Source organism: Equus asinus, chromosome 1 (assembly GCF_041296235.1).
Source record: "Equus asinus isolate D_3611 breed Donkey chromosome 1, EquAss-T2T_v2, whole genome shotgun sequence".
NCBI lineage: Eukaryota > Metazoa > Chordata > Mammalia > Perissodactyla > Equidae > Equus > Equus asinus.
In genome coordinates, this window is record NC_091790.1 from 23,898,961 (window position 1) to 23,917,416 (window position 18,456).

The 18,456-nt window shown below is 61.2% G+C and overlaps 1 protein-coding gene across 5 annotated transcripts in view; it reads left to right on the forward strand.

The window, feature by feature from the left end:
- The window catches only part of FRMD1 (FERM domain containing 1), a 34,408-nt gene extending 18,437 nt beyond the window's left edge, over positions 1 to 15,971 (forward strand). For 3 of the 5 annotated variants that reach the window (XM_044760901.2, XM_070515459.1, XM_044760902.2), the window contains exons 3-12: positions 151 to 241; positions 7,333 to 7,412; positions 7,812 to 7,888; positions 9,217 to 9,403; positions 9,515 to 9,670; positions 10,443 to 10,508; positions 10,633 to 10,701; positions 11,323 to 11,497; positions 11,993 to 12,331; positions 13,498 to 15,971. In XM_044760901.2, coding sequence (XP_044616836.2) covers positions 151 to 241; positions 7,333 to 7,412; positions 7,812 to 7,888; positions 9,217 to 9,403; positions 9,515 to 9,670; positions 10,443 to 10,508; positions 10,633 to 10,701; positions 11,323 to 11,497; positions 11,993 to 12,331; positions 13,498 to 14,078 — 1,821 coding nt within the window. In that variant the 3' untranslated portion in view covers positions 14,079 to 15,971. Of the gene's footprint in view, positions 1 to 150; positions 242 to 7,332; positions 7,413 to 7,811; positions 7,889 to 9,216; positions 9,404 to 9,514; positions 9,671 to 10,442; positions 10,509 to 10,632; positions 10,702 to 11,322; positions 11,498 to 11,992; positions 12,332 to 12,702; positions 12,783 to 13,497 lie in introns of all 5 variants that reach the window. The other 2 variants (XM_070515557.1, XM_014858401.3) reach the window with 1 other exon arrangement.
- Positions 15,972 to 18,456: the final 2,485 nt, after the last annotated feature.

The window sequence follows — 18,456 nt, forward strand, 5'->3', positions numbered from 1 at the left end:
CCAGGGGGCAGCCGTCTGGCGAGCCAGGGCGTGCAGACACCCCCTGCACTGTACATCAGCTGTCGGGGTGCGTGGGGACTGAATGAGAGCAGACACCAGTGGGGACACTGGGTGAGCAGTGGGGTGAGCCGCCTCCCACCTCTTTTGCAGGTGCAGGCCACCGGGCGCGAGCTCTTCCAGCAGGTGTGCGACCTGACGAGCATCCGGGAAGCCCACTTCTTTGGCCTCAGCGTGGTCAGAAGTAAGCAGGCATTGCCCCACATGACCCTACCCCAGGGACCCACCACCCATGGGCGCCGGCCTCTGCCAGGCTGGGGGCTGACTCTGAAGGAGACCCCAGGCCTCCACCTGGTGCCCACCCCACGCCCACATGTTCCAATGAGCACCCAGGCTGTCTGGGAGATTCCGAGCTGCATCTGAGCACATTCGCTCACACACTCACACACACAGGTAATACTGACACACATGTGCACACTGTTACAGACATAGTGGCAGGTGTGCACACACGCACACTTTTAACACACACACAGAAAAAAACCATGCATGTATACATGCACACACTCACACATATGTACACTAACGTATGCACATGCACACACAGTCACGCAACACTGCACCTATGCACACACACGCACGTTTGCACACATGCTCACACTTACACACACACTCATAAATGCATGCACATACATACACATGCTTGCACACTCACATGTACTCACTGTCCCTTCTCAGGAAAGAGTGGGAGAGCAGACTTCCTTGCTCATTCTGCAGTTTCTGAACCCCAGGCTACCTCCTTTGCTTTTGCTCTCCCAGGAGCTGTTTGTAGCCAGGGTTCTGCAAACACTTGTCCGTAGCAGAGTCCTGGTCCGGGGAAACCTCCCGGGGTTCCCGTGGAGGAAACCTACGGGCGGATGCGCTGGCGGGAGGCAGGGAGGAGCCCGGCCTCATCTCCCTGCCTGGTTCCCTCTGTGAGCCCCTGGCTCCATGGACGAGCGCTGAATGGGAGCAAGGTGAAGCCGAGGGGCTGCCTGTCAGGGAGCCCCCGGTGCTGATCCACACGGTGCTCTGACAGGGGGCATGTGAGCGCCCAGCTGTGCCCGAGGAAGCAGATGGTGCTGCCTGCATGCAGCTTGTTACGTGACAAGGGTGGGTCTCATCTGTCACTGGGGGCTCCAGGTTATCAGCACAGGGAACTGCTTACCCCAACCAAGATGAGGAGATGGACAGACGGAGACGAAACATGTCAGCTCTGTCACAGCCCACCCTCTGCCTGATCCTCTGGCCTCTGCCCCCAGCCTCGGGCCGGTGGCCGAGCATCCTCCCTCAGTGTCCAAGTGAGAGAGGAGGGGGAGAAGGGGAGGGGAGGTCCCTCACAGTAATGGGGTACTGAGGGCTCCGGCCCCTTCCACGGCCATGTGGCAGCTTTGTCCTGCAGACTTTAAAGTATTTTTTCTGAATGACGCAATCCTGCTGCAGCTCCTATGTGATGTGTCGGGGTCATATCCCCGTGTTGGATTTTTTCACTCTCAGCTGGCAGAGAAGGTTCTGGAATTGGGGTCCCAACCCTTCCAGGCTCAGACAAAATTGGGAACTACAGAAAGACGGTGCTACAGGCCTGCGGGCACGGCACCCAGCCTGGGGTTCGTCCCTTGAAGGAGCAGATTCCAGTTTTGCTATTAAATTTTAATATCGGTGGACTTTTCCCAGTTTGCAGGGGGAAGCTGAGTTAATGGGTAGCTTTGCCCCAATTTGCTGTTTTTGTCCACAGCCACCGTTTTAACTGTTGGACTCTGGCCGCTCTGTGTCTGGGTACCCATAGACAGGAAATCAGAGGAAACCCGTGTTTATATAGAAGAGTGACTTATGGGGGGGGGCGGTGCGCCCATGGTTGGGTCTTGTGCTTCGTACCTGTCATCTTGTTCTAGAATTGTTCTGCTCGCGGGACCGAGGTCATCCTTGCTGCGGAAAGCTCCCGGCTCCTTGGTGGGCCCTGATGGAGGCCCAGTCTGCAGGGAGAAGGCTGGGGACCCCACTGGCTTCACAGACGAAGGTCTCATCTTACAGGGCGGAGCCCACCTGCGTGAGCAGGCACCCCAGGCAGAGAGGGGAGGCAGTGACACTCGGTGAATTCATGGTGGAAGTCTGCTTAGACCTGATGACCTGGGGTGATGCAGGCTTTGGGTGCCCTGTCCCTCTGGGTGTGGGCTGTGCACGGACGGGCATGCAGGGAATGTTCCGGGCTCAGGTGAAGTGGGCGGGTGTGTTGTGGATCTGGACGCAGGAATGAAGAAACACCCGAAGGCCCCGGGGCTAGACGCTTTGTTGGGGCGGGCGGCGTCTTTGCCAGCCGATCAGGCGCCGTCTGGGGCTTGTCACTGGGCATCCGGCCTCTGTGGTGCGTGGGGTCGTTGTGGGTGGGAGCTTCGGCCGCTTCTCCTTGTAGCTGTTCCCCAAAACACGAAGGGAGCCAGGGCGCCCTGGTGCTCCTTCGCTCTGAGATCCACTCCAGAGATGGCCAAGCTTACTATCGGGCGTCAGTTCTGTCCTTGGGGTCTGTGGTTGGTGTCCCCCGCCGCGGTGTTTGAAATGAAAAAATCAGCCTGGAGGAAAGCAAGGAGAAGGTTGGATGTCCACGCTCTGCTCTATTATGCGAGGGTTTAAAGTGTCTTTAACAAAAAAGAACTCAGGAGGGAGTCGCGAGATGCCCCAGAAACCCTGGGGAGGGGTCTGTTGCTTTTGTCACGGGTCAGATAAACAGAAGGACACGTGCCGGCATGTTGGGAACGGTCATCTTGGGAGAGCGGCGGGCTGGGTTTCTGCTCCGTTCTGTCTTCTGTGCATTTGGGTTTTCTGCACTGAGAGCACACTGCTCTCCTAAGTGGGAGGAAACCTCAGTGCATCCCCTATCCCAAACGGGGGCCTTCCCCTGGAGGGAGAAGTGGGCCTTGACCCAGAGCAATTGTGTTGGCCACGCTCAGTGTCTCTCTGCCACCTGCTGCCCCGGAGCGTTCCAGAAAGAATGCCTTTCCTTCCCCAGCCGTCTTTGGCTTCGGGGTGCTCTTAGCAATGAGGTGGGCGAATCATGATTGCTGTCTGCACGGTTTTAGAATTGCCTGGAATTCCTCCGCGACCTGGTGTCAGCAGCCCGATGCCCCACTCTCACCCAGCTCTCCTGGCACCTGCGAGCCGCGGGTTTGCAGCTGTCCCTCCCGAGACTTGCTGCAGCCACCGACACTCTAGCTTCTGTCTTGTGTTTTCCAAAATCTTGGCTGCCTTATATCTCATTGTCACCCACCCCTGTTACCTCCGTAGAATTCTGCAGACAGACAGCCCTGTGTGCTCGGCCTGGTCTGGACCCCCGAGCTCACGCATCCTCATTTTTACAGGCGGCCCGGAATTCCATCTGTGAACTTCCCACCTCCGGCCAGAGGACCATGAGAGTGGCCCACCTTTCCCCGGATCAGCGGTGCTGTGACGAGCATCCTATAGAACACCCTTTCTCTCACCTGTGACATTATGGCCTTAGATTAAAATCTTAGAAGTGGGCTTACACCTTCCAACACAGACACGTTTCACGTTTTAATGGATGCTGGCAGCTGCCTGATGGCAACGGAGTCAGTCCCGGCCACGTGGCCTGGGGGCAGCTTCCGACCCCGGTTTGCACTGGCCATTAAATCTGACCAGCATGATGACCACTTTCAAAAGTGAGCATTCGTGTGCCGAGAATCTTGAGCCGGATTTGGGCTCAGAAGGCTGTGTGGACCCGAGAAGGGATTCTCAAGAGGCGGGTTCTCCCGTGAAAGGGTCACCTCGTGTGGGGGGTGCAGTGGCTGTCCCTCCACCCTCAGCCCTCGGGGGAGTCAGTGACGCCTCTTCACCCCGCCATGTCCACTCCTGCTTCTCCTTCTCCAGCTCTCCGTCTGACCTCGTTCAGCCTGGACTTTCCACTTAACTTTTTCTGATCCCCTAGTTAAAGTGTCGGGACCGTAGGACACAGTGTGGTGAACAGTCAATGGTAGAAAAAGTGGGTCTTCAATGAAAACTACCTCTCCATCCCCCCAGGGAACCTGCGGAGGGTTGGGGGGGTCCTCCCAAAAGGTCCCCTTGTAGATTTTTCGCAGTCCAGGCCCCCACCCAGGGAAGAGCGGGTCTGAGAGGGTCAGGCAGGCGTTGGGGGCCGTGGGGTGGCTCAGACCCCCAAATCCAGCCCTCGCCACCCGATCCTCTGCCCAGCCTGCTGGGAGGAGCAGGGCCCTGGGCTCCCCGCTCCCAAGGGCCGGGCCTCTCTGCAGACCCCAGACCCTGCAGACATCTCTTCTCCCCCACTCCCCACGGGGGACGCAAGGGCTGCTTGGTTCCCACAGTCCTAGGATTGATTACAAGGCCCACAGCCGAAAAATTTCATTAAGTTTGGAATGTGGCTGCATTCCAGAGGGCTGGGGAGGCCCGGGGGAAGCACGGAGATTGGAAAGTGGGCTGAGCCCTCCCCAACAGAATGTGCCCCTGGGCGTGGGGCGTGGACGGCGACACTCCCACCACCGGGCAGAGCTCCTTAGACCCAAAATGGAGCCTCCATGGGCTTTTCCGGCCCTGCCCAGCCCCTGGAGGCTGCAGTGGACCACGCCCTCTGTCCCACATGAATTACTTTTAAAACTGTGGGGACACGCAGAGTCTTAGGGACCGGGGTCCTCACTGTGCTGAAGGCATCTGAAAGCAAATCGGGGTCTTTGTGACTGACTGAGCGGCCAGTCCAGCTTTTCCCTCAGGACCTTTGAGTCTTAGACGTGGAAGAGATGCTAAGATTTTTTTTTTTTAGAGCAGTTTTAGGTTCACAGCAAAATTGGGTGGCAGGTAGGCGGACGTCCCATAGACCCCCTGCTCCCCTGTCTGCATGGCCACCCCCAATACAACATCCTCGCCAGAATGGGACATCGGTTACAACTGACCAGTCTGCACTGACACACCATAACCACCCAGAGTGCATGGTCACACAGGGTTCACATTGGCTGTTGTGCAGTCTAGGGTTTAGACAAATGTGCAATGACGTGTACCCACCATCACAGGACCATACAGAGTATTTTCACTGCCCTAAAAATCATCTTTGCTCCACCCCTTCATCCCTCCTACCCCCCCCCCCCCCGCCTCGCTCAGCAACCACTAATATTTTTTTCTGTCTCCATGGTTTTGCTTTTTTCAGAATGTCTTATAGTTGGGATCATACAGGGTGTCGCCTTTTCAGACTGGCTTCTTTCACGTAATAATGTGCATTTGAGGTCCCTCCACGTCTTTTCATGGCTTGCTAGCTCATTTCTTTTTAGTGCTGAGTTAGACCTCATGGTCTGGAGGTACCACAGTTCATTCATCCATCACCCACTGAAGGGCATCTTGCATTACGGAGTTCTGACCCTGCGTCTGTCTGCCCCTGCTAGCAGGATGGTCGGGTGGAGCGAGGAGGTGGCCTGGTCAGGGTGGAGGGCTGAGGAGGCCCTGCCCGGGGCCGGGTTCCCTTGTGGTTTGTTTGTGAATGACACACAAGGATGGTCTCCTGGTTCAGGGCTCCGTTTATCTTTCAGTCACAGCTGGAAGCTGCAGGCAGGGGGCGGGGGGGGTGGGGGACCCCGGGGGACATGGTCAGATGGGAGGGGAAGGAGGGCACACCAGGCCCTTCAGGGGCGGCCAGCCCAGGAGCCCCAGCATCTCAAAGCCCCAGGCTCCAAATTGTGAACCGAGAGCTTGGGACCGAAGGGTCCTCAGAAGGGACAGTGCTCGAGCTGATGTCTCAGGGCCCCTCAGAGCCATGTGAGGTGGTCTCTGTCACTTCCTTTGAGTCCTGGGAGGAACGGACCCCGATGCTAGTCCACTTGGGCTGCCATGACAGACACCACAGATGGGGTGGCTCAGAGGACAGAAATTACCATCTCAGGGTCTGGAGGCTGGGGTTCCCAGGTCAGTTGTCAGCAGGGCTAGTCTCTCCTGAGGCCTCTCTCCTGCCGTGGAGACGGCCGTCTGCTCCCTGTGTCCCCACATGGTCATCCCTCCTGTGTGTGTCTGTGTCCCCATCTCCTCTTATTACTGGGACACCAGTCAGGAGATAGGGCTCATCTTAGTGGCCTCATTTTACCTTAATCACCTCTGTAAAGGCCCTGTCCCCAAATTCTGTCACATTCTGAGATGCTGGGGTTGGGGCTTCCAACATTATGAATTTGGGGGACGCAGTTCAGTCCACAACAGGAGCCACACCTGATCCTGGTGAGAATGGGGAGACACAGAGAACTTCCCTCCCCCTTCACCAGACGTCAGGGTGGGCCCCGCACGCCGGCTGGGGACTGGGGGGACCACCATGCCTGATGACCCTGGAGCCACCTCCCGAGGCAGAGGCTGCTGGGCTGCACGGTGGGCCCCATCCTTCACCCCCTGACACTGCAGAAGCCTCCCCAGGCATCCCCATCAGAGCCAGGACCAGCCGGACCAGGGCCTGCCCTCTGTCTCCACGTACGAACGCCGCCTGCGGGGTCTGGGGCTGGTGTGTCAGGCTGCTCTGCTTGTCACCAAGGAGGGGCCCACACCATGGCAGCTGGAACTGAGGTGGTCCCAGACCACAGAAATGGGTGAAGAATAACCCTGCAACGTGGCCTTGCTGGCACGCTCTTGCCATTGGGCCCCGCCATGGCTCCCACGATCCCTGCTCCTGGCTCTTCCTGGTGACAGTTTCCTCCTGGGCGTATACGGGCAGCACAGGTCATCTCGAGCCCACCCTGAGCCCTGATAGGAACAGAGGGAGGCTCTCTGGGTTTACGTTCCTCTCGAGAATAATTGCTTCATTTTTCCAGCTTCTAAAGGAAATACGTGGTCATAATGTTCCAAAAGCACAGAAACGTATATTTAGAAAGTCATGTCCCCTGTGACCGCCTTCCTGGTGTAGCCAGGTGAACACAAGTTGTTGACTTGAACTTGGTGGGTTTGGGTCCAGATTTACAGGCATTTAACTTTTAAAGGACTCCGTTCAGAGCTGGGAGAGAGGCACTGGGCCGGGTCGTGTGGACGGGAATAGTCAAAGTGCCCTCCCAAAGGTTACGCCCAGTGCGTGTGTCAGTGTCAAGGTCTAATACTCCTCCACTTTGGAGACCATCTTGTGCAGCCAGCTTGTTTGACATGGGGACACCAGCAACCTGCTCTCTTAGACTGCCAGCCCGAGAAAGTAGCCACAAGCTGCTGTGGTCAGCGCGCCTTCTGTTGCGCATCAGCCTGCTGGCTCGTGGCGACGCTCAGTGGTTAAATGGTGATGCCCGGGTGGCGGGACGGCTCTGACGGAGGCCCCGCGTCTCTCTCTAGACAACGAGTACGTATTTATGGATTTGGAGCAGAAGCTCAGCAAATACTTCTCAAAGGACTGGAAGAGAGAAAGGCATACAGTAAGTCAAACTGCAGGTGCGGGGCAGGGTGGAGGCGCCCCGGGAGGGCCGCACCCCGTGGGACCCCACAGAACGGGCATCCCGTGTGTGGGACGGGCGCTGCGGCGGTCCCTGCTCTCTGTGCAGACGGCCGTCCTGCTGCCCCGCGGTGTCCTGGGGCTGCCTCTCGTGGAGTCGGCCGTGGGGCACAGGAAAGCCAGCGCTGCATGGGTCTGAACGAATGCTCTTGAATGCTGCAGACAACGTTCCACTCGGGTTTCCCTTTTTAAAAAGTCAGATAAAGTTGTGCATGGCCCCAGCTGCTAAGACCGGAGCGTAGGCGGAGAGAACGGTGCGGTTGGCGGCCGGCTGCTGAGGGTGGAGTATGTGGCCCAGCTTCTCTCTGCCTTCACCCCGCAGGGAGCCGGGCGGTCCCGGGCCCCCTTCGTGGCCTTCCTCAGGGTGCAATACTACGTGGAGAACGGAAGGCTCATAAGGTAACTGCCGACATGGTCAAGGGCGTCCCCTGGGACGGTGGAAATCGCCAGCGGGGTCTGTGGGTTGTGCAAAGAACGTGACCGTGCTGTCGCTTCACAGAGATGGGGCCACAGGAACGCCCCTCAATGGCAACACGTAGACCGTGTCAGAAAGACGAAGGCTCTTTGCCCACAGGCACCTTCCTTCTCTGGGCTGGGGGCTTTCCGTGGCGCGAGTGGGGAGGGTTTGAAGATTTCCACTTGACCTTGGAGCTGTCCTTCGTGTGGGGTGTCGTTGCCCTCGGCTGCGCACTGCGGCGTCTGGGTGTGGGCAGGAACGATGTCCGGGGGGCTCACCTGGCGGCTTCCTTCTGAGCGACGGGGGCTGCTGTCTTGAGAGATCCGCCCTGAGCTGGGAGGGTAACTCGGAGCTTCCCGGAACCAGGGGCAGGTGAGCGGGGCCTGTGTCTCCAGAGCAGGTGCAGGTGGGCAGGCGGCCTTCCCAGGTGGAGAGATGGGGAGGAAGGGAAGGTTTGTGGAAGGTTCTAGAGGGTGAGGGCGTGCAGTTGTGTGGAAGGTTCTAGAGGGTGAGGGCGTGCAGTTGTGTGGAAGGTTCTAGAGGGTGAGGGCGTGGTTGTGTGGAAGGTTCTGGAGGGCAAGGGTGTGGTTATGTGGAAGGCTCTGGAAGGTGAGGGCGCAGTGGTGTGGAAGGCTCTGGAGGGCGAGGGTGTGTTTGTGTGGAAGGTTCTGGAGGGCGAGGGTGTGTTTGTGTGGAAGGTTCTGGAGGGCGAGGGTGTGTTTGTGTGGAAGGCTCTGTGGAGGGCTAGATTGTGGTTGTGTGGAAGGTTCTGGAGGGCGAGGGTGTGGTCATGTCGAAGGTTCTAGAGGGCAAGGGTGTGGTTGTGGAAGGTTCTGGAGGGTGAGGGTGTGGTCGTCTGGAAGGTTCTGGAGGGTGAAGGCATGTGGTTATGTGGAAGTTTCTTCAGAAGTCATGAGGGAGAAAACTGGAGGTGTGGGGCGATGGAGGTTGGCCGCCCTGTGCTCTGGGGCCATCCAAGGTCACAGTGTCAACAGATCTTGAGCTTGCCCTTCCCAGAGCCGAGTCCCCGGCTCCCGTGTCCGTGGGGAAATGAGCAGACAGAAGGACTCGTCTGTGGGGCACGGCATCTGTACACCAGGTCTGCCCTGACCCAGCGTGGGCGCTTCCCCGGAGGGCTGTGTGGCCGTGGTGCGACAAGACAGGGGCGTGAACACCTGGAGTGCAGGGAGGGCGGGGGCCTGGGCGCGGGCTGTGGCGGGACGGCGGGGGCCCGGTGCAGGCCCCTCACCCAGACGCCTGCTGCCTCCAGCGACAGGAGGGCCAGGCACCTGTACTACTGCCACCTGAAGGAGCGGGTGCTGAGGTCGGAGTGTGCGCATCGCGAGGAGGCCTACTTCCTGCTGGCCGCCTACGGGCTGCAGGCCGACCTGGGCAACCACCGCGAGGCGGCCCACTCAGGGCGCTACTTCGAGCCACACGCCTACTTCCCGCCGTGGGTAAGGCCGGGGGCGCCCGCCCTGGGGACTGTCCCTTGTCCCGGCCGCGGGCGGGGTCCTCGCGGCGGAGCGCAGGAGGCAGCGGGCCCATGGCCGGTGGCTTGTCCCCAGATCATCACAAGGAGGGGCAGCGCCTACATCCTGAGGCACGCACCCGCCATGCATCGCGAGCAGCGTGGCCTGAGCCCCAGGGAGGCGGTGCTGCGCTTCATCAGGGAGGCCTGCCGGCTCGAGGACGTGCCCGTCCACTTCTTCAGGCTGCTCCAGGTCAGAGGGCTGGGGGGGGGGGGTGCTCAGGCGCACCCCAAGGTACCTCCGTCCCAGGGCCCCAGGGGAGCGGAGCCCACAGGCAGCCAGGACTCTGACCCAGGCCAGGAGGGACAGTGCCCCCACGGCTGACCTATGACCAGATGCTGATGCAGGACAGGAGGGACAGTGCCCCATGGCTGGCCTGTGACCAGGACTCTGACCCAGGACAGGAGAGCCAGGCGTCCTGACACACGGCTGCTATAGAGTGATGGAAGTAGCGTCTGGGTGGTGGTTCTATCATGGACGTAGCATGATGGGTTCTCCAGTGTGGACAAGTTAGATTAACCTTGTATGGAATGTCCTGGAACCAGCCCCACTGGGCTCTCCTGTGGTCAGCTCCATCCCGCCTAAGGTTGGAACAGGTGAGGCCATCAGCGAGGGCTGGCCCTGGAGTCTTCCTGCTGGCTTCCACACACAATGCAGCCTTGGTTTTTGGGAAGGCCCTACGCATGGGGTGGTTGGGATGATGGCTTGTCAGGGGTCTAAGGAGCCCAAGGAGCCCGAGTTTCTGGCAAAGTGCAAGTCGATAAGGAGGGGGAGGCAGGGAGGGAGGAACAGGCCCCCAGCATCAGGAGGGGAGCTGGGAGGGGCTGGGGAGCCTGGCCAGAGCCCAGGCCAGGTGGACCTCAGGGGCCCCTGGCCGACCTGACTACACCCTGCCCATTGGTGAGGAGGCCCACCCACCCCAGGCACAGGGCTCTTGACCCCTCTGTCATCGGTGTCTCTTTAGGACAAGAAGGGAGAACAGCCTACCATCGTCCTGGGGCTGACCCTCAAAGGAATGCACATCTATCAGGTGACGGGTGGGCCCCTGGAGCCTCTGGCCCTCCTCCCTCCTTCTCTCCCCACCACGAAAGGCTGGCCTCACTGCCCTGCTCTGGCTGACCCTCGTGGACACGGCCGGTCCTGCTGTCTTGCAGGAGGTGAACCACGCTCCGCAGCTGCTGTATGACTTCCCCTGGTCCCACGTTGGGAAGCTGGCCTTTCTGGTGCGTTTGATGGGGTCGAGGTCAGGGGTGGGGGTGGAAGCCTGGTGGACGCTTGTCCTTCAGGGCTTTCACTGGGCCTTCCATCGTCCATGAGACGTAGGCACCGCTAAGACCCTGTGCCAGGGGGTGTCCCAGGCCTGGCCCTTTGCAGCGACTTTCTGGCTCCTGTGCAGAGAAAATAACGGGAAACGAGGAGCAGTCACAGAAATGTGTGCTAGCCCGTGGCTTCCACACACCCTGTTCCTGTAGTCCCAGCCCCACGCGGTCACCCTGGGGCAGGCCTGGCACTTGGGGGCAGTGAGGGCCCTGGACGCAGGCTCACTGTCCGTCGACCCTTTCTCTGGACAGCAGAACTGAGGCCTGGCATCCTGTCCTGGACTACGTGCATCCCCACACACCCGGCGGCCACAGGAGGTGTCCAGCCCTCTCAAAACCGAGTGCAGAGTAGGGTGCCCCCTGCCTCACAGTGACCCCCAAAACCCACCTGCATGTGGAAATCAGATCTGCAAAACAGAAACACTGGTGGCATCTCCGTTTGGGTTACAGCTGATGTTTAGGACCCTCGCTCCTATTGCCTGATGGCTTGCCTGTAAAATTACATCTTGTCTCGTCTTTGTTCAGGGGAAAAAGTTCGAGATCCGGCTGGACGGCCTGCCCTCGGCCCAGAAGCTGGTGTACTACACGGGCTGCGCCTCGCGCTCCCGTCACCTGCTCCAGCTGCTCAGCAGCAGCCACCAGCTCCACCTCGCCCTGCAGCCCCTCTTGCGGCAGCTGCGGGAGCTGGAAGAGGCCGAAGGTGGGCGCTGGTCCATGTCCACAGGTGCTGACGGGAGGTCCCAGGGCCGGGGGCAGTGCAAGGGCTGCAGGAACCCCCGGGCGGTTCCTAGAAGTCCCAGCTGTGCATGTACAAGTGTGTGTGTGTGCACGTGTGAGTGTGCAAGCATGTGTGTACCTGTGTGCTTGCATGTAGGGGCCGCTTAGGGGTCCCTCAAATTGAGAATGACACGAGAGCCCCAGGAAGAATTATGACAAGAGTACACCTTGAAAGTTTACCAGCTGCAGGTGACACATTCCATCTGGGTGGCCTGAGCTGTAACCCTGGACACGCAGGGCCCTGACCTCGGGGCAACACCTCCCTCCCCTCACACTGCATCTCCCAGGGCTCGGCGCCAGCTCAGGGCACAGACTGTTGGCAGGATCCCAGGTCACCGCTGGCCACTTGTGGCTCCTGGAAGCTTCGTCCGTCTCGGACGCCCGCCCTCACGTCTGCTGTTCCTCCTCTCCTGTGCAGAGAAGAAGTGCTACCGGGAGTCCTACATCAGCGACACGCTGGAGCTGGAGCTGGACCCAGCCGGCGGGGGCTCCCCCAGTTCCCCCAGCAGCAAGGACAGCGGGCAGCGTCCCCCCCACCGCCTCTCGCTTCTCTCGGCCGATAGCCACGGCAGCTCCCACACGTCGGGCGTGGAGGCCGACTCGCGGGCCCTAGAGCCCGGGGAGATGTCGGTGGACGAGCCCTTCGTGTCAGAGCTGTTCTGCGGGCAGGTGCCATCCTGCAGCTCTAGCACCAGCCAGTGCAGCAGTGGCATGGATGGTGGCGGGCCCAAGGGGGACGCCCGGGACCAGAGGGATGGTGAGTACATGGCCCGGCTAGCTCCCGGCTCGACCATCACTGTGGGCGCCAAGGGAACAAGGGCATCCCCAGAGAGACCATGTGACCGTGATTCCTGGGGACCCTGTGGGGTGGTGGGGTTCCCACCACCACAGGGCGGCCTTGAGGACGGGGATCAGAAACAGCAGGACGGGATCCTCCCGGATGAAGTCATGGCCCCCCTCTCTCCGGCTCTGACAGCCGCAGAAGGAGAGGACGTGGGGGCCACAGAGGTTCCGGGCTACATCTGAGAGGATCCCCAGGGGAGAAGTATAGCAAGGGGGGGCTGCCATCCGAGGGGTGTGGGAGGTTGTCCCCACCCTGCTCACATGCCCTCGCCTCCTTGCACACAGCCTCTCACCCAGAGCCCCTGTCGGTGGTGCGGGTCACGCTGCTCAGGATGAGGCGCCGGAGCACTGAGGCCCTGTGCCAGGTGCGAACCCCCCTTACCCCTCATCCCCCCAGCAGCCACAGGCCCTGCTCCTCCTCCCTGCTCTCCCAGCCGGACCCACCTAGGCCACTCGAGGGTCCCTGGGCAGCAACCCCTGGAGCCACAGCTGGGCAGTGGGGGAACAGGCCTTTCAGAGAACAGGGCGGCCGGGGGCTGGTTTTCCGGGGTCTGGGTGAGCTGGCTTGTGTGTGGGGCTCTTTCCTGAGCTGCTCACTAGCTCCATGGCCGCGTGCGCTCCACCATCCACCGTCCAGGGCAGTGCGCCTCCGTGTGGGGCTCTGGGGGGCTGCTCCAGGCACCTCAGAAGTAGGAGAAAGGGCCACAGTCAGCGGTTCTGGGGTGCGCGGGGAGGGGACGGGCTGGAGCCGGTCTGGGGGTGGCGCCCCTGGGAAGAGAGAACATCAGGGAACGTGACGAGAAGGGCACGGTGAGGACTGGGCCAGGGGAGCCTCTGCACGAGGCGGCTGAGGGGCCGGGGGCAGCCTGGAGGACCGTGAGGAGGCCTACGGGCATCCCCAGTGGGGACAGCACGTGCCAGGGCCCCAGGCCAGCGCGCGCCTGGGCGGGAGGTCGGGGTCAAGGGCAAGGCGGGGTCGCGATCGGAGGGTGCAGCCCAGACCGGAGGCGGGGCCATGACGCTGCGGCAGAGACGGGAGGAAGGCAGCTGCAAGCTGCAAACGCGCGGGTCTCTCCGCAGGTCCCGGAGGCGGAGGACCGCGCCCCAAGCCCCGCGCCCGCCCCGCCCAGCCGCCCCTTGGGGCCCGCAGAGCCCCGCAGATGGGGGTCCACGGACTCCCTCTCCCTGCGCCTGCTCGGGGACGACCAGCTCCCGCAGGAGTTCGTGGTGTAGGCGCCTCGCCACGCGGCTCCGCCCATGCGGGGCTCGGTCCACGCAGCACGGCTCCCCCGACGCTGGGCTCCATCCTTACTGCACAGCTTGGCCCGCACGGGCGGGGCTCGGTCCTGGCTGCACGGCTCCGCCCACGTGGTCCTCCGTCCACACTGCACAGCTTGGCCCACGTGGGACTTCACGGTGCAGGGCTCCATTCATGTGGTACAGCCCCGCCCACACAGCGCCTCAGTCCACGCCGCACGACTGGTCCACACAGTGCAGCTCCACCAGAGCCTCGCCAGGCTTCTACCTCAGGACAGTCTCTGACGCTCGCCCCTTTCCACCCAGCTGGTGGCCTGGTGACCAGGGTTTCAGGCGCTGCCCTCTCTGCCCTGGCCGTCTTTTTCCTGTGTCTTCACCTGTCAGAGATGTGGAGGCTGCTCTGACATCAGGCCTGGAGATGATCATCAGGTCCCACTTTTCCTGGGGACTACGGCAGGTCCATGCCCTCTCCATCCGGGTCTCCAGGAGGCAAAGCCAAATTCTGGCTGTCCAGACTCTGGCCTAGTAGGGGTCGGCGGTGCTGGCCCCCCTTCGCCCATTCTAATCTGGGAGGGAAGGTGCCTTTGCTGCCCTGGACGATCAGGAGATCCCCAGGGTTCCCTCTGCCACCGACTCCCTGCTGGACGGTCAGACCAAGCTTGAAAGCCTTTTGGGAGTCCTTGAGCTCAAGGTCACGGTCATTGTCCCTGCACTGGCCACAGGCTCCCCCTGGACCACTTGCTCAGCCGTCGCTGTCCCACAGAGGGGACAGAGGCCCCTCTGTGAGGTGTGGGCCCAGCTCTGTTCCTCCAGACCCTGGCAGTGTCCACCATACACAGGAGGGACCAGGCCCAGAACCACACAGCTATGTGGACACCTGGTCCCCTGGGAGCTCCTAAAATCCCGCAGCAGGAAGCCGGAGAGGCGGTTAGGGTAACCCGCAAAAGCCGTCCTCTGTTTTCTGATACACCCGCGCTCTGCCAGGAGGAGGGCCGCCAAGACAGGGTGGAGACCTCAATTTCTTCCTTCTTTCCCTCCCAAGTCAGGCTGTGAAAGAAGGAGATGACGCCGCGGCCTTCTCCCCACCTCCTCCCCTGAATACCCATCCAGTCCAAGGGCCCTGACCTGTCGTCAGCAGGGCTGTCCAGGGCTCCCAGCCGGGGTCAGCACTGGTCACCCTCTAGGGGTCATTGCCACTGGGCCCCACCTGGTGTCAGGGGACTGGATGGGAAGTGGGGGCACAGATGGGGCTAGACCGGCCGGCCACGCCCCTCCGTGCCCCGTACCCCTCCCTGTGTCTGGGTGGGAGACCTTCTTCCTCACTTTCCCCCCCGTCTCTGGCTTCACATCCGCCGTCGCAGCTTCTGGAGCTTCATACTCTATGCCGAGAGCGATTGCTGGAAGCGTGTTCTGCCGGGGACTGTTGACTTTCCCTCGAGGCAGCACCCTTGGTGCACTAACAGCAGGCTGTGCGTGACAGCGGGTGCGTGGTCCCAGCCCGGGTCCCACTTGGGGTTGGACCCACATGGGTCTAGAGCACGGTGACGGTGTCTGCAGGCCTGGAGGACCGTCCGTAGTTAATGGCTGTGCTTTCCTTCAAAGTCGCAGCGCCTTGCTGGGGCTGAGGTGCACTCCCCTCGCCCCCTCCAGGGCCCGGCTGGCAGGTGGCCTTCCTCCGAGCACAGTGAGGAGTTGCTGGTGCTGAGTCCAGCTGGTGCAGGGAGCCGGCATTAGCAGACTGGCACCTGTGTCCGCAGGTGGACGGCGCGGCTGGTGCTGCACCTCACCTGCTCCTGTCCCCGGGTGGGCCCTGCATTCCTTCCAGAGGCTCTGGGAGGGGCCGCTCCAGAGCAGGTGGGGCTCGATGGGTGACAGCATCCTCCCAGCCTGAAGCTCGTGACAGGCACCGGGGTGTCCAGTGTGGCCTAATTTACCTGTGGATCCCTCAGCCCTCTCCCCTTGCACAGGATCCGCGCACGCACCTTGCTGTCCTCTTTTTCTAGGCAAACTGACCTGTAGTTTGCCCTCAGATAGTCCCCAGTACTCAGCATTCCCGCACAGCCCTGTGCCCCAATACGTCTTCATCCCTCACTGCTCTGCTTGGTGCTGTGAAGACCCCGCAGAGCATGTCCATCGCACATGCATTTTGGAGATGGAGGGAGGAGCTTGAGCCCGAGAAGGGGGCAGGGGATGTGCAAGGAGGTTGATGCCACCTGGGGCCGGGACTCCTGGTCCTTTCTGTGAAAGGAAATCTCGTGTGTATATACTGGGCATGTGTAATAAAGAATCCAAACACACAGCGTGTCTGCACCTGGGCCGGCCTCCCATGTGCTTCCCGGTCAGCTTCCTGTCTGTACCCGGGCTGGCTTCCTGTCTGCACCCGGGCCGGCCTGCACTGGGAAGGCCAGGAGGCTGGGCCCACGGAATGTTTGCTACCCACTGAGGGCTTCACCCTGTGAACAACACCGTGTCCTAGCGCTGCATGGACAGAGGGACGTGGAGGCACAACCAGCCCACACCCCGTGGAGCAAATATTTATGTAATTCATTTCTTAAAGAAGCATGGAAAGAGACCCTCCTTCATGTGTGGTCTGGGGTTGCCAAAGGGCTGTGCTGCCATGGGGGATAGGCCAGGGGAGGTGGCCTCGTCTGCCCAGCCTTCCCCTCATTAAACATCCTCGAAGCAGGTCGTGCACTGGCACTGGACAGGTGTCAGGTGGGGACAGCACCCCCGACGCAGTGCACCGTGAGGGCCAGGGTCACTGGTGGTGTCACGGGCTTCCTGGGCTGCCCATCAGTACCCTGTGCAGGAGGTACCGACATGCCCAGTTGGGCCGCCCCAGGGCCACCGAAGTCACCGAGCCTGGGGGCTACAAGAGCAAGAAGGTGAGGGGTGACAGGCGAGCACAGCAGCTTGTGGTCAGGGCCCTGAGGATGGAGGAAGAGCCTCCGGTGCTGTGGGGGCCGGAGCCCTGCTGTCATGTGACTTTCTGGACCACAGTAAACAAGGGGCTGGGTCCGTCCTGGTCTACGCTCTGCCACTCTCTCTTTCTGCTGAGGAAACTGAGGACGCAAGAGCCCAGGCTGAAGGATGGATTTGCTGTTGCACAGAGAAGGCATCAGGCAGGCGAGCATCAGGGTGGGGCAGGAATGAGCTGGTGGGGCCAGGACACAGGCACACGCATGGACGCGCACACGCACACAGAATGTGGGCAGATCTGGAGAGGTGACGCGGAGCGGTGGAGGAAAGCTGTCGCCTGATGTCCACTTGGAGCCGGGCCTCACCCATCCTCGGCTGCCACAAGAGGGCGCTGGCGGCACGCTGTGGCTCATGTGGCCGCGGGTGCCCCAGGGCCTGGACGTGCCAGGAGGGGCCAGGATGACCAGGGGCGTGGCCATGGGGTTAGACATGCCTGGGGACAGGCCTGGCCGTGGGATCCGACGTGTCAGGGTTTCTGACCGGCCTCTCTCATTCAGGTCAGAGCCTCACGTCCAGGCTGCCCTCTGCCCTGTCACCTCTGATGCCCCATCCTTAACCTGACGGAGGCCTGGACCAGCGCCTGTGTCCTTGGCAGATGTGAGGCAGCAGGGACCGCAGGCTGACCCCGAGAAGCCACTGGAACCCTGCTGGGGCTTCCTATTTCTGTCCTTCCTCTGGGCCCTGTGGACAGACTGGAAAATATGCCAAGTGTCCCTTGGCCACGGGGTAATCTCTGCTTGTGGGGAGGACAATGAGAGGCCAAACGGGGCCCTCGCTGACCCCCTGCCCACAGCACCTCCCTCCCCCTCCCACCCGCCCTGAGGAAGCGACAGCCACGCTCACAATGGGGAGGGGCGGGCAGGAGACGGGGGCCCCTCCCAGGGGAGGCAGGAGTATCCTCTGGAAAGTCAGAGATACCACCTTGCCCTTTTGTGTAGATTAAGACCAAAGGTCTTTTAGGCAAAACAGGCATTTTCCAGGAAAATGGGTCTTAACTAGCAGGGCACAGATGGTGCCTGAGAAGGTGGGTCAGGGCTGGCGTGAGGCTGCTGAGTGGACGGACTCGCCTACACCCCGAGGCTCGGGGGACCACTCAGCAAGGAGGGGATGTGGCCCCCTGGGAGGCGTGGGGTGTGTCTCCCTCCACACTTGTCAATCAGGTTCCCCCTGGAACCTGAAAAGTGGGCAGCTGGCTCAGGAAATGACCACCAGACTCCCCCAGCCTGGCCTGGGCCAGGTTTTGGTGGAAGCCAGAGGTCAAGCCAGCGGGTCTCGATCCGTGAGAACCCCCCAGGGCTTGTTCAGTGCCAACTCCTGGGTCGACCACCAGGCCTTCTGGGACAGTTCCCACCCCGTCTACCCTGGTGTTGGGGGGATGCTGGTGCAGGCTGGAGAGGCATCGGCTGCTGTCCCACGCTGCTGGGATGTGGGACGTAACAAGTGGGCCTGGGGGCAGTTTTGTTTGGGGGGGAGGGGCTACCTGGGCAGCTCCGTTTGGGGGGGCCCATCACCTTGGGGAGCCCCCCAGCACGTTGGAGTCACAGGCCCAGGAGTCAGAGCTTATGTCTAACCAGACACCTTCATTCTGGGACCTCTTCTCCTGTGCCCTGTGGGCCCCGGGCCACCCAGCTCAGCCTCCCTCCTGGGAGACAGAATCCGGGGTACCGGACATCTTTTCTCCAGAGAAGTCTGCTTGCTCCACGGCCGGGGTGCCCAGGAACCGCTGTGTAGGCTTCGAGGCTGGGCAGAGGAGAGAGCGGGTTGACTGAGGACTGGGGGGTCTGTTCTTCAACTGCTCCCAGG